Here is a 25,091-nt window from a genome sequence, read left to right as displayed (position 1 = left end):
GATTCATAGTGATTTAACTGGTGGGGAAAATATTTAATTTCAAGTCTGAGCAAAACACAGAGTGAATAGTACTTGGAGCCTGTATGAGAAAAGGAAAGCACTCAAAATCATATTCAATTTTGTCCTGATACAAATCACATCCGTCCGTACTGAATGAAATGAAACAGCAGATCTTGCAGTCAGAAGCACTTTTCCTTGATGTTCGATTGCTGTCACCACAGTTAATTAACAGCTGATGAAAGAAAATGAAAACATTAATTAAGGTGATGTAACAACTGCGGTAGTGACACTGTACAAACTACAAGCCCCAGCTGTAGCTTCTGCATGACTTGGTACATGCATTATTGAAAGGATGTCTTAATGCCCAAGTAGGATCACTAAATGTGACTCTTTATTTCTGTCAAATACTGTAGGCTCTAGTATATTTTACCTGATTTCTGATCTGTCTAAAATCAATATATTAAATATAAATAAAGAGGAATTATAAATTGCATTTTGTTTCAGGGCAACTGACTTTGCTTTTAGCATATTTTATTTATTTATTCAAAGAGTTAGTAAAAGGTGATGACGCAAAGAAAAGAGTTAACTTCAGGCCAGTAGGGAATATGGGACCACTCAGTTGTCTGAATGGAAATTGGGCTCTAATGACTTCATAACAGATTTACAGAATACTGGTTTACACTCTAGACCGGGTGATGATAGGGTCAGCAGCCTGAGGTCTCCTGCATGTGATGCTAACAGAGTTACATGTACGTAGGTTATTAATACTGTTTTATGAAAAAGGTATCCGGAGAAAAGACTGTCAGATCTAACTCATTTTCTTTCTTCCTTTCCCACCACTTTGTGTCTTTCTGCCTCCAGTGAGGGTCGTGTGGAGCTGCTGGGAGGAGGTAGTATCCAGATCTCCAACCTTACAGAGGAGGATGCCGGCATCTACACCTGCATGGCGGACAATGCCAACGCAACCATCGAAGCTCAGGCCCAACTCACCTTACAAGGTACCCTCAACAACCGACATGGTCTGCTTTCTTTTGTAGGGCCAGAGGAAAAAACTGGGTATAATGTATAAAATCATAAGCACCATATAATTGTAATCAGGCTTTCATAGTTACAATTTAGCAAATCTGGGAACATACTCATGGCTTGAATTAGGAACAAAGTGGCTAGGCTAAAATTAGGATTGGAGATTAGTGAGGATGTATTACGTACTGAGGAGTGTGCATTGGTGGAGAGTGGAGTCATTCCAGGTCCAACCGAACTCTCAGACCACCTTCCTCATTGAAAAGTCTAATTTCACCAAATACAGTTTTTTGAATTACCATATTAAATTCCCTTAGGACCCTTATCCCAACCCTGAAACAAAGCCTGCTAACTACAGTAGAGGTAGAGGTGCACAAGCAGGTAGCTGGGGCCTGTTGAGATATGCAGCACATTATGAAAAGGGATATGGTTTTATTGATATAGTGTTGACAGTGAGCAATGCATTCAGCATAAGTAGGCAGTATATGGAGTGTTTGTACCTGTTTGTATCTGCTATTTCATATAACTCCACCCCACGCAGGAATAACAGAAGGATTTGAGCTGCACATATTGCTGGCAGCAGGAAGACAAGTACTAGAATTACAAGAGATTGAACATCATAGTTTTTTTTGGTACTAAACAACATAGTGAGACGACGACACACACACACACACACACACACACACACACACACACACACACACACACACACAAACACAAACACAGTACACCTCTGCAATAAAAGCACCACACTATGTGTGTGACCAAACACATTTATTCAGACTAATCACACTTAGAAGAATTAAATATTAAGTAAATAGTGGACAAAATAATCAGCATTGCCATTTTAGCTGTATTTGTTTTATTTTTCCTGCTGTTACATTACCGCAGCAGTACACACATTCCTGTTTATATACTGTAAGGTTTTTCCTGTTATAATTTAAAACAACAAATAACTCTGTTTATGGGCTTCAGGTAGAAATGATGTTCATTCATCTAATGTTTGGTCAGTTCTGCTGAGTATTTATCACTCAAAATTCAGTGTTGATGAGCAAATTTGAATTCTACACATATTGGATTTGAGACATATTAATGAGTATTAATTATCACACTTTCACAAGCAACAGCTGCTATTTCTCAAGGGAATGCTGACTAATCTTCACTTTCAAAGTCCTACTTTCAAAGTAGGAACTTAATTTGTGCAAGACTGGTCTATAATAAATACATAAAGAAGCTCATCATTTGTGTCCCACAGACATCATACCAAGGTCGGTTATAATCATAACAAGTTGTCAATAATCAGAACTTGAAGCACTGAACTGATTCATCGCCTGGTGTTAATTATTTTCCCTCATTTGTCTTCACCGCATTCTCTTTTTCTCCTTCCCTCTTCCCAAAACATTAGTAACTGGTCTTTGAAGATTCCCTCATTCCCAACGCACAAAAAAATGATGTTACCCATTTCAGACACCATATCCACCCCTGCCTGATGTAATGACAATAAGCAAACCATATGAAAATTTGCCAAGGATAAAACAACAAATCAAACACACTGAGCAGGAGTGACAGTCACAACAACCATAAGAGTTGCATCACATTGTTTATTTTCTGTTTTGCTGAAAGGGAAGCATACATCACTACTAATTTACTGTCTTCATTTGAGCTTTCCACTCCCACAAATAATAACTTTATAAAATTGGATCTGTTACTAAGTCACTTTAAGCCATGGTTCACCTAAGGAAATATATTTTTTTAAATAAAGCAAAGGTCATGGTGTTGGTGGTACAGCAGTTAAAGGTACAGTAATTAATATAATTACATCTCCAACTCTAAAAGTGAAAAGTAATGTGACTGTTGACAATCAGAGAAGAGAAAATCCCTTTGAGAAAGTTGGTTGTCAGTAAATAGTTTCATATATCCACTAAATCTTTCAACTAACTAACTCTAAAAAAATAAATAAATCTAACTAATACATAACAATTTAACACCTATTCATTAGAAAATAAAAAGAAATCCTGCCGATTCAAGTTAAATCATTCTTACACATCAGACTCGCCCACAGTATTTGTCTAATTACTGTTGTCAAACTTTGTGTTGGTGAGAAAAACTCACATGAACACAAACACATCAAGTGTGTTTGTATGCTTTTCCCAGGTAAAGCAAGTCAACAGGATTTGCTGTGAAAGTAACTTTAGAATGGGGAAACACCCCGAGGCTCATTCTCGGGTTCATGCATTTCACACGCAGCCACATCATGCTATGACTCCTTCCCTTTCTTCCCAAAATCCCTTCATCTCTTCATCACCCCCTCACCCCCCAGCACCACCACCACCCTTTCATCATTTCCCGTCGCTCACTGTGATTAAAGGAGACAGTAATGGAAAATCGGATCAGGTCACAGGAGGACATCTGACTTCACTCGTTTTCAGTCTTCAAGTCTGTCTCACCGAAATCCCTCATGTCTCTGACCCGACCCCTGCCAGCATCCACCTCCAATGTGACAAGACTGTAGAGAATTGATCAGCACTTTTGGAATATCGTTGAAAGACATCAGTCATTGTAATACGATAAAACAGTTTGATTAGATCCCATGCTGTAGACTCACAGGCCTAATTGTATTTGCTTCATTCAGATTCATGAAGAAACCAGATTGTGGCATTGATTTGCTCCCTTGACAACAGAAGTGACACTTGAAAGGTCAATTGATTCCCTCAAAAAGTAGTTCCGCTGTATATAAATCAGCGTGGTATGAATTCATACTTACAACCAAACATGGTTTCCTATGACTGACTCTCTCTAAAACACCTTAGGGCTTATTTTACTGCAGTAACAAGGAGAAATTGAGAGTTTATGGCTAGTGGCTTTTTATAAACACTGGACAGTTTGTGCTTAGGAAAAGATGCAGAGAGTCAGCCGGGGATTTGGTATGGTAAAACATTGTTAGGTTTCGCCTGGAGATAGCTTGGGGGTTTGTGATGCAGCTGGTGCTCATCTGTGGAGGGAGAGATGCATCGGGGCTACAGCAGGTGTGTGCTCACACTAACCCACTACCATGCATACATAATGATGCCACACAAGGTCAATTATGCACTTACTCTGTACACCTGTATGCATTCAGTAGCAAATGTGTGTATTTACACGGGCATTATTCAAACTTTGAACCTGCCTTGGTGGCTCTGTAGTTCTCCTCCTTGGTTGATACAACCCACCTAGAGTACATTTGTACTTTTTTTTTTTTCAGTCAATAGGCTTTGGTAATTGTACAGTGTTGTACTGTTTGTAAGAAGAATGGGCCAAGATATTTCAACATTATTGAACTTATAGATTCAAACTGCATTAACAAATGTGATTTACAGGATAATACACTGATTCTGAAAATTATATATGTCATGGTTTGATATGTGATTCTACGAAGAATCAGTAAAGTACAATCCAGTCAAATCTCTAAAAGAATCTGATTAGTATTGGCTATTATCGTGTATGAGGTGCAAACTGTTTCCCAGAAATGACCATGGTATTTACTTAAGGAAAGTAAGTACTAAGTACCTTAGCAGTGAACCCTACTGATCAGAACCACATACCACGTATTACGGTAGAGATTTTTTTTAAAGCCTTTTAAGAATTTACACAAAGCTCCAACAAAAATCTGGACAGAAAAATGACACCATGACACTCCATTCTATGAAAACAGTTGGTGTTTGTTGTGCTGGCTGCAAAGCTTATATCTAAACAAGTGAACAAACAAGAATACCTATTTACAGTGTGAAATGATTTGCAGACAGCCTCAGAAGAGATAATGTCAGCAGCTGTCAAAAATAAGCAATAGGTATCCAAGAGCAGTGTGTGCCGTATCTTTTTATTAAATGTAATCAAAGTGCCAGTAAGATAAAGAGGATTTGAGTCTTTATTTGTGTAAACACAAGCACAATATGGCAATGCGGTGAAGTTATTGGCAAACTTGTTCTTCTGTAGTACAAGAAGAATGTCTGGCTCTGAACAACAGCGGTAACGGCAACGCTTAACTCACCCTTCCACTCACGTCACCGATGGGAGCACATGCACAGAGTGTGTTTGTGAGTGTGTTCTGTTCAGTATGACTTTGCTGTGACATCTCACCCTCTATTAGAGCTGGCAAGAGAATAAACGAGGCTAGAGGAGGCAGCAGCTTCTGATTATGGTCTTGTGTGACAGGGGCACCACCCAGAACTGGACCCTGTATGCGCGTGTTTGCGAGACAGAAATAGTTTCTCCACAAACATGTATGTTTCCAGTTTTATGGGGCTCAGTCATGGCCCCATGCTATCATGTCATCAACTTAATTGTTCTTTCCATTTGCTGTGCTTGCATGCAGGAAATCCCTGCCCCCTGTAAATGTTCCATGCCTTTTCCTATGGGCTGAGGAGATTGATAACCACAGACAGCAGGAGTGTTTTTACCTTGTTATAGAAATGGACAAAAATAGACAGAAACATCAAAAAAACTTAGATATGCCAGATTTCAGCTCGCAGTTCCACCTTCTTCTTTACTCTTTTGTAGCCAGGAAAAAAGTGAGACATTGATTGTATATCACTTCTACATACTTTGTGCAGCACACATTGTTCCACCAGGGAAAAAAAGACACGTGACTGTAATTTTTAACAAAAGTCAAAGCAAGTGCAGACGTCTATTAACATATCAGTTGAAGATTCTGTAGAGGATTTTTTTTTTTTCCCGAGCTGTGCTAAAAGTATTTTTTCCAGCTAGTGACAGGAATAGTTGTTGTAAATGACGCGTGGAAGAATTACAGATTTGATAAGATCTGGGGGATATTTTAGTCTGTTTTTGCTCTGGCTCACCACCTTCCTGCCCTCCCTCCAGTGTCACAGAGCAATTATTTTCTGGTCGAAATAAAAAGAAACTTTCCATTTAGCTATTAAAAGAATACTAATTTAATAAGGAGCAGCATCCACAGGCGCGCACACATTTTCCCTTTTTCATACGGCGTGTGTTATCTCAACCAGCGGGGTGAGAAGTTTGTGTCTGATTCCCGTCTACGCCTTGTGTCTGCCTTCATCTGTGGGGAAACAGTCTGCTAGTTATTACAGATTTAGACACATATGGATCAGGAACATGCAAGTACTGTGTTTCTGTTTCGTTACACTGAGTATAAGCGATTCGTTTTGCCAGAGTCATCGTGTTAGTCTGTCCCACATTGCTGCATCTGCTGTGGGGAATCCAGTCCAGCTCAGCCCACCTTATCAGGTGTTTGAGTGGGCAGCAGCTTCTGACTAGCATTACTCATCCTGTCACACTGTAAAACAAAGATTCCCACTTCTGTGATGCTTAAGGGAACATTTGCAATGTGTTATGTGGATGTTCAATCAGTGTTGATGGTAAATGTTGTCAATTTAAGGAATGATAATAATTCCTCATTATTGACCAAGAAAGAGTTCTCCTGCTCCTGGAGCCGTGCCAGCAGTGCCTGCGTAGACCAGGATGCATTGTGCGCAAGCTTCTGACGCCCACGCCCACTGAGCAAGCTAAGTTAGCTGCTGGGTGCTAATTAAAGTTACACAACGTTGCCAACGAAATTAATTCCTGCCGTTTGACCATTTCTTTTTCACACATAGCTATATTGTTACCTCCAAGCTTCAATAGCCTGTAGTGCTTCCTCGACACCAACTACATTGTATGTGTCAAGAAGAGGAACAGATTTTGCAGCTATTTCTTGGTCAATATAGCACACAGTGAGGAATTTATTGCTTCACTGGACTACATTTACCATCAACACTGATTTGGACATCCAAAATAAAACTGAACCTGCTTCTTCTAGCATTACTGAAACCAAGCAAAGCTACCACATTTAAGAGCTATTATCCTAATACTTGACAATATTACAACACAAGAATTGTGTTAACATTTTTGGAAATAAAGGAGTTTTATGAATACTATGCTGCTGTGCAATATAAGAGAATCATCACATTAGTTGTGTTTTTTGCTTTTTTTCGTGTTTTCAGTACTTCCAGTAAGTGGTTGAGTAGTAACAATGGGTTTTAGAGCTCTACTCTGCTGAGAATTGGTCTTGCTCTGAAATAAACACACTGCACAGAGGAAGCACCTTGAACTCCTTTATATGCCGTAACCAAACCATCAAGCAAGCTTTGTTTCAGCATTTCATGGACAATCTCTGGCCTCAGCTTTCACTCAATTCTAGTAATTTTAGAACTGTTGGAGGGAGTCCACAAAAACATCCAAAGATTGAACTCCCTCTCTGTGACGCTGCCTCTAACAGGACATTGCGCTCTCCTGAATGACTAGGAAAGAAAGCAGCAAGCATCTTTCTTGCCTTACTGCTGAAGCTGTTTGTTTTGGCCAGGATTAAGAGTAAAGCTGTTATCTTTGGAAGAGCAGAATGGATAATTAGTGCAGTTCGAGCTCCATTTGCCCTCAGAGTAAAACCTGCATGCCCAAGAGCTATTGTTTAACTTTATGAAGCTATCTGGAGTCCGGCCAAGCTAACAATATGAAGATGTCTTTCATATTTGGATCCTTTAGCTTCAACAATCTTGTATTATGCATTAATAAATGACTGCTGTAGCCTAAATGTTTGGGAATGTATGTCCAAAAGTTGTTTTTTTTTCTGCTTTTGACTCCAGCAAATCAAAAATACACTAACTGCAAAATCTTCTTTCTTCAGCTTTTTGACTTTAATATTTCACAATTTTATTAGTACCAATAGATGGAGACTAGACATTTTCCCCCTCTGTGTGTCACTATTCAGTATATTCCAGGCTGCCAGTGAAGCTTTAAGTAAAGTAATCTGCCCAGAATCCCTTTAGGAATCCTAGTGGGTTTTGTTTTAACAAGCTCACAGTAAGACACACATGACCTTTTTGTGGCCCTCTTTTAGTAGTTCACTGGAGTCGGTGTAAGTCTGCATTAAAGCTTCTTTAACTAAGCTACAGGCTAGAGAGATGAGTCCAGCCCCCAAGAAGTTCTTTCGGCTATTCTCCCTCCTTTATATTTGTCTCGATGTTTTTTTTCTCTCCCTTTTGTGTATCTGCATTTCTTTTGTTTTTCTGTTTCTATTGGATTTCTCTTTTATTAGAGAGTGTTATTTAAGTTCCCGTACAAGTCAGCCTGTTTGGAGACATTCCAGATGGTAGAGTTGAGCATTTGTGTGTCTGTGAACCGTAAACTATATGAAAACATGGACTTGGCGCCATCCATATGTTTATGAAGGGACATATTTAGTCCCGGATTTGGATTGATCACTCGTCACCATGTTTGTCAGTTACTGGATCCAGAAAACCCAAATTTGGGTGAGGGCTGCAGCTGGGGTGGAGTAGATGATAAATGTGTGAGCAGCAAAAGCAAAGATTGCGATGGGCTAAAACAACTTGTCAAGCAAACATACCCCAAGCATACCCTCTTTACCCCCTTAAATGTACCATGTGGAATTTCCATTATATACAAACACAATTTTAGGTATTTAGTAGTTCAGGATGTATATATTTTCAGCAAAACTCACTGTATGCATCATTATGGTCTGACAGAAATTTTGAATGTTTCTTACTTCATAATATTTTAAAGATATTTTTTTTTTTGGAAAGCCTTGGGTGTTGAAACATGAATTCCTTCTGCTTGAATATTGCTACCTTTTTATAGTGCATTATTGTCACTGTTACGGCCCCCTGCTGTTGGCAGAAAGGCTTATCCTGTCAACCCCCATGATCATGGCATTTATGTGCATTGCATGTTTTTTTACACCAAAATACACAAAGAATGCAGGAGCCTGCCAATAAAAACATTGCTTTACTGCACTACCAGTATTTAAAACACCACCAGTATCTATATTGCCCTAGTTATGAACAACCTATTTTTTTGAAAGCCGTTGAATATTCTGAAAGTATCTTCAGTGCTGACCGACAGCTAGCATCTAGTAACGCTCCTCGACATCCTTTTGCAAATGAGACTAAGTTCACCTTTGCATGTGCTTGTTTAATGCTGCAAATAGCCAATTAAGGAAGGTCATCAGACTTGTTGCATTCAGAATCGCCCCTCCACACACGCACTCCTCCACACATGTCACTCTCTGTTGATTCCTGAAAGCTTCCTCCACCCCCACCGCCCAGGCGTTATTGGTATATTTAGGCGTTTCTACTCGTTGCTCAGTCCAATAGGTTCCAAATGTCTGAACTCCATTTAGAGAAATGGTGCATGTCTGCTCAGAGAGAGAGAGAGGGAGGGGGTGGCTGAAGATGGAGAGATAGACAGCGAGTTATAGGAAGATTAAGAGTTGGGGGGGAGAGAGAGACTGAGTGGTGAAGTGTAGAGAGAGAGTGAGAGATGAGAGATAAAGAGAGCCGTAGGGTACCAGTCACCATCAAGTTCTGTCACCAGCAAACCTCACCAGGGGGCTCTGTGCACACGCATACACATACAATATATATACTGACAGAAAGAATGTGCAATGTAATGCAAAAACCCATATGGATACATACACAGATTGAGACAACATGGACGTACAGAAACACATGTTTGCATACATAAGATGAGACACACACATGCACACTTGTATTATGCAAAGAAAATCCACCCATACACATATTGCCAGCAGGGGAGGAAGCACACACAATTATGTACAGCACAGAGCACCAGTAATAATGGGACGAAACAAGTATCCAGGCACATTTTAAAATTATTCATATTCACACATGGATCAACTATTCATACACACACTCACACACACTGACTCACTGGTGTTTTAACACTGTGTCCTGACACACCAAAGTAAACCAAGGATTCCACCTGCCTCTGCTGCACAGCTACTGGAAGCAAATATCCAGGGGACACCACACTGTGAAACACATTATTCACAGCTCACACAGCCCCCTGCAGGGAACACCAGTAGACACACACACACACACACACACACACACACACACACACACACACACACACAGATACACACACAGATCCACACAAACATATACATAAGCGTGCACACAGAGCAGGGTGATGGCTGTCTTGACAATCATACAGTGATCCAGTCTAAAAGCATCACCATCCTCATTGCCATCCCTGTCTCAGTCGTCAATATTCGCCACAGTAGCTCACAGAAAAGTCTAGACACTCATTAAGCAAGGCGAAGGAAGGTTTCAGTATTCTGTGGCTCTATCCAGTTGTTTTGTGTTTGACTTGTTCTGCTACATTGTACGGTTGGAAAGCTGGAAAGCATTTGGAAGTCATAGAAAAATAGATCCAGTACAGCAGGCTTTTCTTTGAAACACTGCAAGGTTGTTTTTTTATTTTATAGCATCAAACCTCAAAGGAAACTCCACCCTGGGATATTCCTCCACTGTTAAATATGTTTCATTTGTGAAGTTTAAAAGAATCGAATTGTCTACTGAAGAATACAATTTTGACAGTCAGAGTGACATGCATGAATTTGTAGCTGTCATTAAAAAGTTGAGCCTATGGGCATATAAAAATAGCTAGCAAGGCCACTTGATAAGAACAGTGAGCCATGTGTATTCACAAAGAAATGCACTCAGTATTTTCAAAAATGTGGGGTACACAATGTCAAAATGGTATTCTTGATGTTGCTAATGTAATTTATAAAGTAGCATTCAGTTAGGTTTTTGTTTTGATAACTCACATGATCACGCTGCCAAAACTTAAGTTGTTTACATGATTGCATACACTGATATTTCTCCACAATTATCTTGTTTACATGGCTGTCCAGAGGGAGATGTGGAAATATCTTTTATGAAATTCAACAAAACATATAACGTACAGTCCAGCTATATCACATTTTGCAATTAAAACTGCTTTTTCCAGACGAGTTGGAATAAAGTGAGGGCACCCAGGCGCTGCCCCTGGACTGGCTTTGTGTGTACAACTTCTGTCGAGTTGCACCTCTCTTCCCACCTTTGGTCCGTGTGCTATGTGTAGGTCATAAAGATACCAAACAGATGGGCAAAGTGCATTTTGAGGTCAGGAAAATGCAAACATGTGTTCTGTAGCTGCACTGCTTTGTGGTATTTTGATGCTATTATGAGTGGAGAAATGTGTATACAACGGATAGTTCCTTTTTAGTAGTTTTAATTACAAATAACTATAATTTTAGAGTCTTAGTTTTCTTGCTGTGTGTCCCAACAGAATGAGGCCTAATCTGTTAACTAGCAATTTCATGTTAGAATAAATTAGCCACAGTTACATCAAGCAGATGAGGGGGACTTGACCTCACAACCAGCTACTCTGCTGAATAAAGCCAGAAAAGGACCTAATCCACCCACTGCTTCTAATATCCAATCAGCCCATGTGAATAGCGGCAAAATAGATGCTAATAACTTGCTATCACAGAGCCCACGAGGCTGATGGCGAAGCTTGACACACTGCGACACACTAACAATACAGTCATTTAAACGGCGGTCAGCGAGGTCGCCGTTTATCAGAGAATGCACAGAGGCAGCAAAGGCACAGAAACACACACACACACACACACACACACAAACATGCACAGTCTGTCTTGCTCTGTCTCTCCTCACATGCACATACAGTCCAATTATAGAGAGAGGACGAGGCCTGGGCCCTGCGCTCCCAGTGACCTTGTTCCAGGACAGATTGATGAGGCGCTGTATCGCCCCAGCAGATCAAATAACTCCTTTCTGGCCCTCATTACCAGGACTAGGGGAGATCTGCAAGTGCTCGACTTAGCTAGTGTAGCATGCTCACACACTGTATTGGTACCACAGAGGCTGTTGTTTTTGACCCATTCCTGTATAAATAAGAAGAGAGGTTATTGAACCTTTAAATTAAATATTCCATGTGTTGCCATCTGCTAAAAAAGTCACAGTTGTGTGAATGGTGCAGAAGATAATTGGATAAGTTGTTGTCAGATGATACTGTTTGTTGTTCTTTCCACCCTCCCTTAACTGGCAATTTGGCAGTTGAAGGGGAGGCATGGCATCATTTGGTCTTGTTCATTTCCTGGCAGAGACCAGAGTGCTGGAGTTTGATTTGGCTGGGTAGTTTTGACAAATGGGTTACAGAATTTCGTAAGCAAAATATGACTCTTACTTCTTTCTTTTTAGTAAATCCCACTGAACTTTGACAATAAATGTAATCTTCTCATGTAAATGTAAACTCCTCGTTCTTATCTGTATTCCACAGTTCCTCCCCAGTTTGCCAAGCGGCCAGCCAACATTTATGCCCATGAGTCCATGGATATCGTCTTTGAGTGTGAGGTTTCAGGCTCACCAGCTCCCACTGTCAAATGGGTCAAGAATGGAGATGCTGTCATCCCCAGTGACTACTTCAAAATAATTGTAAGTTAATTTGGCACTGAAGTGGTGCCTTTGTAGCTGTACTATCATTACCTGCATTATTACAGTGTATCATTAGATCATAATCTGAGTCTGAGATTGGTTAAAATGCTTCTTGTAACATTGTTAACACCTTGTCTTTGTTTTTCTATTTCTTTCCCTTTCTTCTTGTTTTGTAGAAGGAGCACAACTTGCAGGTTCTGGGTCTGGTCAAGTCAGATGAGGGTTTCTATCAGTGCCTTGCAGAAAACGATGCAGGCAACATCCAGTCCAGCGCACAGCTCATCATCTTAGATCACGGTACGACACTCACCAGGACCACACACAAGTGTTCCAGTCAGATGTGTTAGTGAAAGTGATAATCTCAAAGATTTTCAATTAAATAAATGAAGAGGTAACACAATCGTGATTGAGCCTATGACCCACTGACATTCCCCGGCGAACATCACAAGCAGCGCACAGTTAGTGACATGTCCAGCAGCGGTTGGTCCACCGGAGAGGGCGGAGCTAACCAACCGACTCGCTCTTTAATTCGCTTGTGTGTGAAACAGTGTACTTTTACCCGTCTTTGCTAGCGTGGTGAGTTAACGGGTACTGTAGTTGAACAAACGAAGAAAAGATGAATGACTGCAGACGACATCACACAGGCGACACTCTTTGGATCTTTGGGTACTAAGGTCCAAAAGCACACCTGCAATTATCGCTTACCGCCATAGGTGCAGCCAAAAGAATGAAGTGGAGATCTTTGAGATTGTTACTTTAACTAGATAAAACTGATTTCAGTGATGAAATAAATGTCAAGTATGACTCAGAAATGAACCATTTCTGATCAGTTTTGCTCAGACAGCCAGGCACTATATTTGGAAATACAAGCATCTGTTCACACAGGCATTTGAACATCAGACATTACAACAGTCTGAACACAATGCTCTTTGTGATTATTACTTAGCTTTTAACAGCCTCATATGAATCACAGTTCTGGGAGCTGGAGTTGTTGAATGGGAACAACATAATCTTTTTTTTTTTTTTTTATCTCTGTTAACATGCCAAAATGCTTAAATGTTAATATCGAGTACGGGAGTAGATACCTGTCGCTCAGAAAATTCCAGTTTAATGTTTGAGCTTTTTTAGAAAGAAGGATAAAAAAAGATCTCTTTTTCAACAAAGGCTTGTAGAACATGAGCTAGCTTGGTACTGGGGTGGGTCTTCTGCTCTCTATACAGTTTGCCCCATTTGTAAACACCTAGATGGATCCTAGAGGCTGTGCACATCTGTGAAGGTGTGAGGAGTGAGAGTGTGTAGTGAACAGTGAAATGAAACCACTGGGATCTTGTTAAACCAGAGGTGACTCAAAGGGAACAGAATTGTATCTGGGGCAAACGATGCTTGGTTTGCACACAGTCCATTCCACATCTAGTGTTACAGAAATGTTGTGAGGTTCTAGGAGAGCTGCTGGACACAATGCCTGTGCCTTGATGCAGCACCCTTAGATATGTAATGGCCCATCTTTTAGCAGGGATTTTACCTAAGCGCGAACCCATATGCTGGTAAAGTGAGAGTGCCTGTATAGTTGCAGCATAGTCTTTCTTGTTGTACATTTCCCTTTATAGCCAAACGAGAGGTCTGAACACTAATTCCCAGCGTGGAGCTGCTGAGTGCAGAATACAACAAAAGCAGACACCAAGGACAGTGGCTAGAAGCACACAAAGTGCCTGAAAATAGAAACAAATGTGGGAAAACAGTGTTAACATTCTAGTTCTTGAGGTAATTTTGTTTCATTACCTCTGATCGTTACAGAAAATGTAATACAACATAGATTTAAGATCATTTGCACAGTCATAATAATCATAGTCTAACCCACAGGGCAAGTAAAACCCTCTCCACAAAACAAGAAAGGAACAAAGAATTCAAGATGATAAACAAGACACAATTTAACTGAAAAAGCATAATCTGAATAAAACAACACGGTGGAAAATGGAGAAACAATAAAACGGTGAAGAGGAATGAAGGTAAACAATCCTAACACAGCAGAAATCATTACTTTACTGTTGACTCAGACTCTCCCGCTTTATTGAGGGAGATGGCAAAATGTAATCAAGCGTGAACTCCCCTCTTGAAGCAGGTGGCTAATGGATTAGCATAGAAGTGTCCAACCGGTGGCCCCCCAGCTGTGTCACCCCCTCTGATTGAAGGACATGAAGTCAGAAATAATGATGACCTGCAGCTCATTGTGTATTTGTGTTTGACACCATTGATAAGGGCTTTGCCACTTTACATGGCCCCAAGTCGTCGTCTTTGTTGTTTGAGTTGATGATAAATGGGATGAATTACTGAGGCAGCTGGCCTTGTACACAGGGTCTGCCCTAAGCGGGGCTTTTGAAGAAATTAATCTCTGTTTAATCCATAAATATCACAAAGAATCTTTTCCTTTCTTTTCTTTTCTGAGTGTGTACCTCTGTCTTGGTCACAGTAATGCTAATCCAAACACACTTAACCACCAGAAAGTTTTCTAGTTTCCTGTTTATTCATCAGTTTATTATCCGGTCATCATCGGAGTCTTAAATTATGGAGCTAGAAATAAGCCAAGTTGCAGTGGCACTGTTTATTTTTTCTTGCTTCACTGTGTCAAAGTAATTTCCTCTCAAAGGTGCAGTGGTGAATCAATGAGAACACATTTGAAATCTGCTCATTTTCTACAGCTATTAGTGTTTTGTTGGGTACGGCTCTGTGACGTGAAGTTGAAATGAATCTCTTTAAGTTCAATTACAGTGGTATCTCTCTCCTACTTGTATTCTTCTCTCTTTCCTCCTGTGCTGCTCAGTATGGACACATTCAATTCTAAAGCCATCTGCCACCTTTCTCGCCAGTTCTTCTCACTTTCTCTCTCCTTGTCTTTCACAGCCACCTGCTCTCTATGTTAATCCAACACACTGGGCTTTGTGTTAATTGTGCTGCCTTGAATATTTCCCCTATACGGCTGCCCCCACACTGCTGGGCATCTTTGTCCACTCCTATCCCACTCTTACTCAAACATCCCTCCTGCTCTTTGCTGCCCCTGTGTGTTTCGCCTCAGTCAGGTATCTCGCTCACACCTGCCAGGCTTGAATGGTCCTGAAACGGGGCCAAGAAAACACCCTGTCTGTCTGTCGGCTGCCTTACAGTCGGGGGAGATAAGCCAGGGACTTGCCACGGGGATAAAGTTGTCTTCACCCGGCACAGAAATCAATGGGGGTGAACTGCATCTAAACACTCAGCGGCTGCAAGTTGGCTAATATTCATTAGTGCTCATAATCTTTGCATCTTGACCCTGCCAGCTGCAGTTAAATGTGGCTCCACTGATGATTCCCATTGTGGGTGTTTGGAATGGAAAAAAGGTCAGCTGTTAGCCCATGTATAGTATCTTGATAGTTATTTATAGCAATATGTACTGTATCAATACTCTTGGCTTTTAACTCCAGTAGATAACATGGACAGTATATATGTGGACAAACTGCTGCAGTCCACATTATTTTACTTTGCTTCAGCAATCTTAGAACCATGGCAAACAGATTTTTGGGGGAGTGGAGGTCAAAAATAGGACCACAGATTGCAGTCTCGAACAATTTTCCTGGACATTCCACAGCCATGTGCAATATGGGTCAACTAGTTGCAAACAGATGTGGGTAAATAGGAGCACAAATGCCAAAAGTGGACCTCAAGGAGACCTAATTATGCAGAATAATGCAGGCAAAGTGCCTCCTAATGTCCCTTGTAAAACTGCCACATTCAGACTTGTTGTCTTTTGGTAATGCTGAAAGTTTGTGTATTTGTGCTAGTTTCTGTTGTAAGTCACAATGTTTTGCCAAAGAGAAGGAAATAAATTATTTAATTTGCTATGACTTTTCCCACTGTCAAATGCAAAATAGTTCCTAACATATAATTATATGGTGTTTTTTTGTTGTTTTCAGAAACAAAAGATAGATTTTAAGCTTATTTAAGTGCATTGTGTTAACTCCAGCCCACATGTGCTGTAGTTGGAACCAATAAAGATCAGAACATGTTCTCACTAAGTTTGATTAGACACATGCATACTATAATGGAGGTTTAGAGGTTTCGTCAAATTCACAGCAGATTTTCCCGTCCTTCTCGCACTAAACTATAAATACAATCACTAATGGCCATCACAAATGATTCCCTGTTGGCATTTTCGATATGCCCACATGTAGACCTTATTGTCAAAATGATCGTGAGGGTGGTTAGTCAGCTGCAGAGGATATGCTATTTAAGGGATTATCGTCAAATGTCATCTATAGACAATAAGCAGCAACAATTTGCGGTCTCTTCCAGGCACATGATTATGTGACGCGTTTATGCATGATACCGTGGTAGGCGGCAATTACAGCTTGAAAAGGAAATGGGTCACGTTGTTCAACTTTGATGTTGACATCTGTGACCCACGCCTAGACAAAGCACTTGTTTATGTGATTGTCATCTTTCCATATACAGTACAAAGACTAGGACTGTGTTTGAAGTTTCATAAGGTGGCACATTAAAATGTATACCTGAGTTTTGTAGTGTGGTTGCTTTTTGAGTAGTTCTTAAAGATTCAGAGCCGAGCCAAAACATATATTTCATTTTTAGGTTAGCTGAAGTTGTTTCCTTCTGGAAGTGGAGAGCTGCATATAGCATTTACATTTTAGAATCAGACATGCATAAGAGAAAAGAAAAGCCACTGCATGTTTTTTAGCATTATGTATTCTCACTTTAACAGTCGCAAACCCAAGGCCACCTACCAGGCTATGAACTCTTACTAGATGCGCCCACTTGTCAAAAATGGCAAGTTTAAGATTCTCAAGCACCTAAAAGCTTAATATGAAAAATGCAGACAGATCTGCATTTAATGTTGGCAAACAAAAGAGAAGTGGATGCACTCACTTTGCTGTTTGCCCTTAAGTGTGTGTTTTTTTTTAATGTTTGCATAAATTCAAGAGATGCACTTCCATTTGCATGTGAATACTTATTTTTGCTCCTTCCATATGCTGTGCTGGCTTCAATATGGAAATGCTCCTCTGTCTGAGTTTGTCTGTCTCTCCATCTCTCCTCTCTTCTCCTCTGCATCCCCACTGCTCACATGAATAATGTTTTGACATTTTGCCTCCTAGTGCCCAAGCCAAGTACTTCACTAGAGAGCCTGAAAGCTTGTTTGGATGTACAAGCTCTGAGCTTTCATGTTGTTTTAGCCACGACTTTGTGAGTGAATTTTACCTAGATAAATTAAATGGAGACATTTCAATGAATTCCTAACCAATGTCAGGTAAGAGCTAACACAATTTAAAAACATAGTCTCTTGATGCTCCATGCTGTGCAACACCGCTACATATATTGTAGCTTCTTTGTCCTGTAGCCTAGCAGCTATCATTCAGGTGTTTTCATGACGAAAGAAAGATGACACACTATTTCTAATGCAAATACATTTATTCAAGCTTTTGTTAAATCCAAAGCTTAAACAGGCAGTCCTCCTCTGTCCCTCCCTCTCTTTCATCTCTTTCTCCCTGCTTCTCTCTTACTACCTCTATCCCTCCTCCTCTCCCTTAATCTTCTGCTTTATTTAGCCATGCTGCCATTAGTTCCCCCCCCTTCTTAGACCTGTGGCAGCCAACAGAAGAATCCTGTCCTCCCCTCCCATCAGAGGTACCAGACCCCCACTGAGAGATGGAGATGCCTCATCACTGCCGGAGTGCTCTCTGTGTCTCCTGGTTTTCCTCTCCCTCCATCACTCTGTGTATTTATGAGTGCAGGCATCAGGAGTGCTGGCACGATAAACTGACATGCGTGCTGTCCCCAAAGATGTAGCTTGACAAACTGACAGGCACAGGGAGATTACTGGAAGGGCTATGTAGAGAGTCGCACAAACTGCAACTTCATTAGTAAATCAATTAATTCCGGCAGGCCTGAGCACCAGACCTCCCTGTGAAATGACACAGAAACCAAGAGTCTCCTACTGTATTTGCAGAAGACTTGGCACCGCCATTTGAAACCACTGAATGTTATTTGCTTTGATCTGGGCCCAGACATTTGACACCTAATAAAGATTATTCTTCAGAAAATATCCAGAAGTCAAGAAAACCCACGCAAGATTTATTTAGATGTCGCAAATTTACCACACATGAAACCAAATGAAGTTTTACCTTGCCTGTGAAGCATCTAAAGACAAACCAATTAGAGGCAGCATGGGGCATGGTATTGTTATTATTATAACTATATTTATAACAATGGCTTTCCAGCGAGACAAAATTAATTTACATATTTCTGTTAAGGCTTGAACATTAATACTAAACAATGCATGCGGAACATGAAAACAGCAACTACTCTTATTTAAAATGAATCAAAGCACTTACATGTTAGCTGTCTGGAGTCAAAGAGTCATGGGCAACAACAACCACACCATAAAGATATAGATAAATACATTGTAGCCAGCTGACTATAAACTGAACACGACCCGGCTAAAGAAAGCTGTTATGGACAGCACCGGTTGCCAGAAGCAATTCTGCTCGAACTGTGAAGAACAAAAAACAGAAAAACCTCCAGACTCTTCCACCTTATGTTCAAAATGTTGAACTTAGCCTTAAGAGAGAGGAGTTTTCCAAGCAGAACTGATATCTGCAGCACATTTGTAGCACAAGGCGAATCTCAAATATTGAAACTGTATTGTTCCAACACAAGAAGTAATTATTTCCACACAGACCGCTGACACACTTGAGAGACAGGAATACAGCAGCCTAGATCCATTGTTGTGGATATGTGGAGACATGTAAGCTGGAAGGGTTTTATGAACAAATATATCTTGATGCTGAAGCTTCATTGTTGTACCCTTCTAATACAAATAAAGAATTTCTTGAATTGCCATTGAACTGAAAGTAAAGAGAAAGATAAAGAGAGATACTTAAAAGGAGGGCTCTGCTGTCCCACTACTGCGGTTAGTGTGGTATACTGCAGTAGCGGCTCTAACTCGTGTTGAGTAGAGACGTTCACTTTATTATGAATCCATGTAATATAAAATGTAACTGGATCATGATTAAACAACAAGGAAACAGAGTCAAGTTCGGGGCAGTAAAAAAAAAAAAAAAAATCCCAACACATTTGTAGCAGGCAAGCCACAGACGGAGGTTCCTTCCACTACATCGGAGCACCACCCTTATTCCCTGTTCAAATCAAGAAGTGAGAATAGGCTGCTAAAAGACCCTTCCCTCCAGCCACACTCTACCAGTACTGAATAAAAGCTCGGGCCCACTTCAGGGAATACGGTGCGCTCCATCATCTGCTAGCAGGGTCATGGCCAGGCCAGCAGGAGCGAATGTGTAACGTTGTGAGCATGTGAATGTGTCAGCACAGTTTCTGTTGGCACTGTCTGCATCATAAGTTTGCCTTCAACAGCAGGCACCAGTGTGAAAATGTGACAGTTAAACAACATGTCACGTACTGCTGGGACACATGTACATGCAGACATATGGCCAGACTTGTTTTCCTGTATGGTGACTGCCATCGTGAGGTCAAAGGGACACAAACTAATTGCGTTTACAGATTGATCCGACAAAACCGTTTCTCATTGTTCGTTCAAGCCGGCAATTATCTTGTCGATGCCGCTCTTGCTTGACATTCTTTGTTTCCTTTCTGCATCCTGCAACAATTACTACTTTCACCAACTTTTTAGTGTTTATTTTTGTCAGAGAGGTGTTGATCTCACTATGCGGTGGTTTTTGAGGCAGCAGTTTGTGGCACTGTTTATTTTCAAAATTGCAATTTCCAAAAGTCAACATTATATTATAATAAACATCCCATTAGAGTGCTGCAGTAGAAACAGAGATAAGAAGCCTGAACAGGGAGAGAAGTCTGTTGTTAGCACTAAGCGTAAGCTAATTATGTGCAACTGGGGGATAAAATTGCCTCCAAAAAGTAGTTGTATCCTTTTCCATTAAAAAACATCAATAGACACCAAATCCACCTGTTTCTTTCACCAAATCTAGCTGCAGGTGCTATTACACACTGCTGTTATAATAAGTGCCTTATCTTAACTTACAGTGTTGAGTGTCATTTGCTGTTGGTGGGTTATGGTTGATTAAACAAATATGATAATATTGTTGTTTTATTTAGAACATTGTAGTTATATTTATAAATGCCTGTGATCATGAAAAGGCAATATAAAAGCAAATCAGGGGCATTTGATGGAGAATATTAATCATATGTAAATGTGAATATATTCCACACAATTTTTGCCTCATAGCAAAATATATTGAAATTCAAATTTGGGGATGTAGCACTAAAATGTGCACACAGCGTCTTAACTGAAATACACACACAAAATCTCTTTGGTGTGCACACACACCGTGTTAGTGATAGTGATTAATAAATGGTTCCCCCACTGTGGGCTCTAGGAAGCTGATCAGAGGGACTGTAGCCTAAATTGATTGTGAAGAGCCGAAATCAGCCTCCACCAAATTGCTGTTTGTACGGGCGCTGATGGCAAAGTGTTTGTGTTGTGGCTCTGTCTCTCAGGGATGGTGCTGAGTGTGTATGTGTGTGTTTACAAGCTGAGGCTTTCACAGCACGGACTGAACTTTTCTATGGGTTGTATTTACTCAACCGTGGTGAAAGGCTTTGCCTCATTTATAAATGGTCTGTCGCCTAAGTGCTAACTGCAAAATGTTATGGGTGCCTATTTTGTTCTTGTTTTGCAAAGAAAAGCACAAAAAGGATTAAAATAGTCCTCAGTACCTGCGTCAGTGCTGTTTTTCTGAAGGTCAAGCTTGTTATCAATACCAGTTTTAGGCCTGGCTTCGTAAGTATGTGTGAAAGATCTACTTTTTCCTGACAGTCTGTTTTACACGCCTCACTAACCCGTGCCCTTATTTAGGATATAACACCATCCCCCTCCAACACACACTCATCCAGGATGCCGATATGATTATTTTGGATGTGGACAGTCCTCTGGGTGCACTAATTGGAAGTACCACATGGCACAAAAACATCAGTTTCTCTTCGCGCCCTTCCCTTAGCTGCAGGCAGCTGACCCCTGTGCGGCGCCACAAAAGCTGGAGCTTTTATTTTTCCTGTTAGCGCCCACCCCCGTTCTCTCCACTGATCCTCCCAGTTTCCATAAGCTAAAAGTAGAATAGTGAGTAACATCACAGTGGGTTGTGGGCACCCCGCTGCCTGCAAGCATAGTGCGATAGCCGCTTCTCAGTTGGTCTAACCCAGGGAGGCCGCTTTATTGGTGGGAGTCTGATTAGCTGGACTGTTTGTTAGCAAGTCTCCCAAGAGGGGTACAGCTGCTCCTACTTCTGCGAGCATCCTATTTGACCTTTTCGGTCCTTTCCTGGTTGTTCAGCTCCACTCGCTTTATACATTAAATGTTGCAAGTGTATGTATACACACATGTTGTATACACACTGTTGCAGAAAGCTTTCCCTGAAATCAATTACTTTATTCCAGGCTTGCTCTGTTCCTCTGGAAAGGTTGAACTGTATTCTTGTACCTCCAATGTAATAAGATACAACGGCAGGCAGTGCAGAAAGAAAAGCTTGTTTCCAGTCCTGGGCATTGGTGGTGAAATGCTCGGGAGATGTGCAGCCTCACTGGCTGTTTTGATCTGCTTGAAAGGCAAACCCAAGAGGCCTCGCTTTCCTCTCCCAGCCAGCATGTGGAACACGTGATGCATATGATGCAGATTTGTCAAAGTGGAAAGCGATGCGGAGGGGCGAGGGTTTACATTGTATACCATAGTTGCACGTCTTCATTTGCATACCGAGTCTGGGCAAGCAGCTGTTGGCCTCATGATCGTGCATGTTTCTGAGAGAGAGAGTGTGTGTGTGTGTGTGTGTGTGTGTGTGTGTGTGTGTGTGTGTGTGTGTGTGTGTGTGTGTGTGTGTGTGTGTGTGTGTGTGTGTGTGTGTGTGTGTGTGTGTGTGTGTGTGTGTGTGTGTGTGTGTGTTACAGTGAGTTGTTCAGGGGGAACAAAGCAATCACACCCAAATTAACTCACCAGTGACTCATGGATCATGGGGGTACATGTGTTTGATGGTGAAGAGACGCTGTATGTACACACTGGATGATTAATTATTGATGCACCCGACCCCATTCAATTACTGTCGTCATTTCCAAATAAGGGAGTTTGTTTTCCCCTGCGTGTTGGGATCCTCTGCGAGTTTTTTTTACGCATTCCCACACATTAAACCCTCCTGCGTGTTTATTTTGAGAAGCCATAGCAGGGTTTGACACTTTTTTATGAAAACCAAATTACCAGAAAGTAAACTGCCGGAGGGCCAAGAGTGGATGTAAACAGACATACCATCATCCCATCCACAACACATCCCATACAAATTACTTCTACTTGTTTATGTAAGCCCACAGGGAATTTGAGAATGTTGATTATGGATGTGAAAAGCAAGATAAATGTGAAATTGAACAAACTGGGCCATTTAAGAGGAAATTGCTACAGGGCTACAAAGGGACAGCTTTTCTCTAAACAAGAACATGTGCAGGCTTTTTGAGGTTTTAGTTGCCTGATAGAGAGACCATCCTTCCCCAAAGTATTTGCAGCATCCCCACATGGCATCCAGGAGTCCAATGGATCTGTCAGATGGGTCCTCTCACATCCCACTTGTGTCTCTTATGTCTCCACCCACCACAGGAGTGTTAAGGGAGTGTGGAGACATAAATACATCTGTGACCCACTCCGAACCCTTTATAACATCATTTTAACCTGTGATTATTAAGGCAGAGAAGCTGTGTTGTGCTGTTTTAAACATGTTTATCAGATTGTTGACCTATACACCTTCTGCATTGTGATGCAGCAGCGATAGTATTAGTTGGCAGGAACATCAAAAGCTTCAAATTTTTTTTTCAATATTCTGAACATGATCATGTGAGTGCTCACCTCTCAAAGTCTTTGACTTTGATGTGTCCCCTCTGGCCCCACCATCAGCATCTGCTAACACCTAAAGATTGCTCCAGAAAAATATCTCAGTCACTCAACACTTAATGAGCACAAAATTCATAAGTTTTTGGGATTGCCGTGTACTTTGTTTAATTAATAGAAGCTTATTTATCTCCCGGGGAACGTGCCACATTTCAGACATTTTTCAATTGTACTGAACATGCCCTAGAAATGGATAGGGAGGAATGTGGAGGAGCTGCTGTTTGACATTTTTGGGAAAATCAGTTTAAGACACAAAGACTTTTTCGTTTTGGATTATGTCAGTGAGTTGGAACACCTCGTCAGTTTAAGCCTTTGTGAGGTTTGAGCTGCACTTTAATCTTGACTGTCTCTGATTATCACAGCGAGAGGGAATGTGTGCAGTTACTGATATGCTCCACCAATCTGATTCTGTATCTGTATCTGTTTCCCCTCGTTCAGTGATAAAATACACACAATATAAGACGCATTTTTATCCTTTTGTTTATGAGCAATTTTTTGATTGTTTATATAATTGCTTTTCATGTATTGCTGTATTGCTTGTAAAGCACTTTCTAAGTGTTGAGAATTGTGTTAGAAATTGAGTTTATTATTGCTGTCGACAAGGTGCTCAAGAGCAAACGGAGAGAACAAAAAAACTCAAGCTTGGTCAGCCTTTTTCTTGCACTCCTCCATTTCTCTCTTCACCTCTCACTTTGTCTTTTCTTTCTGACTCAGTTTCCTTTGTCGGGGCAATAAGGAGCTGCTCAAATGTCATGAGCTGTCAGGCTTGCTCATCTTTCCAGTCTTATCTTGAAAGAGAGCGAAGGGAACAAGATTGTTGGAGAAAATAGAAGCCATAGTTATCAGCAGTTGCTCAAAGCAACCAGCAGTTTTCTAACACAGAACAGCAATCGAAGGGTTCAGTTGTCGCTTACATTACCTTTACATTTTAATGAAAGGATCTCTCCATGAATTTTTGTCTTTCCTTCAGAAGGAAACTATGATTTCTCTGTAATCACCTTCATGCACTTCAACTACAAGCCCATATATGTTCTGTACAGTGTATGGTAATACATTTTCTCATTGTGCTGCATGCTCATATGAAACATTATGAAGACTGCCAGTTTTAATTGACAGTGTGCTTTGTGGAGGGTTTTTGAAGGCTCTGAACTATGCTTTTTGAGTATATTGTTCATTCTCGCTCTGTTCATTCTGTGGCAGATAAAAGTAGAGACTCAGTAATGGACCATTAGCATTGTGCCGGATCTGTCTCTTACGCAGTCATCATTACCGAACCACATTAGACATGGAAACTAGTACAGAGAAAATCCATTTTGCAAGAGTCTGGCATGGCCCACTGAATTCCCTCTGAAAAGGCTATCTGTAGTTACAGTGCTGTGGGTGCTTCTGGTAGATATCTGCATTCAGTAGATTTATGCTCTCTTGGTGGAGGTGCATAGTCTGCACCAGTGAGGTAGGCTCTCTTATCTGTGTACTCAGACCAGATGAGGAAAAAAAAAAAAGTACTTGGCGTAACTTTACAGCTACGCTCAATGGGGAACACAGCAAAGGATTATGGAGTTAGCAACAGAAGATAAAAGTTTAAGTTGCGCGGCTTTAATCAGAACTTTAATGCTACTTCAATTAGTTTAAATTTCAGAAACAGTTTTGACTTCCGTTGGATATTAAGATGAATGCTTCGCTATGCATGTCTTTGTCTTGACTGTTTTGCGTATTGGTTACCCAGATTTATTATGCAGATCTAGAGTAACCTTCCTCGTTAAGCCTTAATGCCAGCCATTCATTACCTCTGGCACAGAGACTAATGA

The 25,091-nt window shown here is 40.8% G+C and overlaps 1 protein-coding gene across 13 annotated transcripts in view; it reads left to right on the top strand.

Moving 5' to 3' along the window:
- neo1a (neogenin 1a) overlaps positions 1–25,091 on the top strand; it is a 155,072-nt gene that overhangs the window by 95,403 nt on the left and 34,578 nt on the right. For all 13 annotated transcript variants that reach the window (XM_051378356.1, XM_051378353.1, XM_051378350.1 and 10 more), the window contains exons 5-7: positions 862–998; positions 12,178–12,332; positions 12,509–12,629. In XM_051378356.1, coding sequence (XP_051234316.1) covers positions 862–998; positions 12,178–12,332; positions 12,509–12,629 — 413 coding nt within the window. The remainder of the gene's footprint in view (positions 1–861; positions 999–12,177; positions 12,333–12,508; positions 12,630–25,091) is intronic.

Source organism: Dicentrarchus labrax, unplaced genomic scaffold (genome assembly GCF_905237075.1).
Source record: "Dicentrarchus labrax unplaced genomic scaffold, dlabrax2021, whole genome shotgun sequence".
Lineage (NCBI taxonomy): Eukaryota > Metazoa > Chordata > Actinopteri > Moronidae > Dicentrarchus > Dicentrarchus labrax.
Note: the sequence above shows the minus strand (reverse complement) of the source record. Positions and strands in the feature narration are given on the sequence as shown.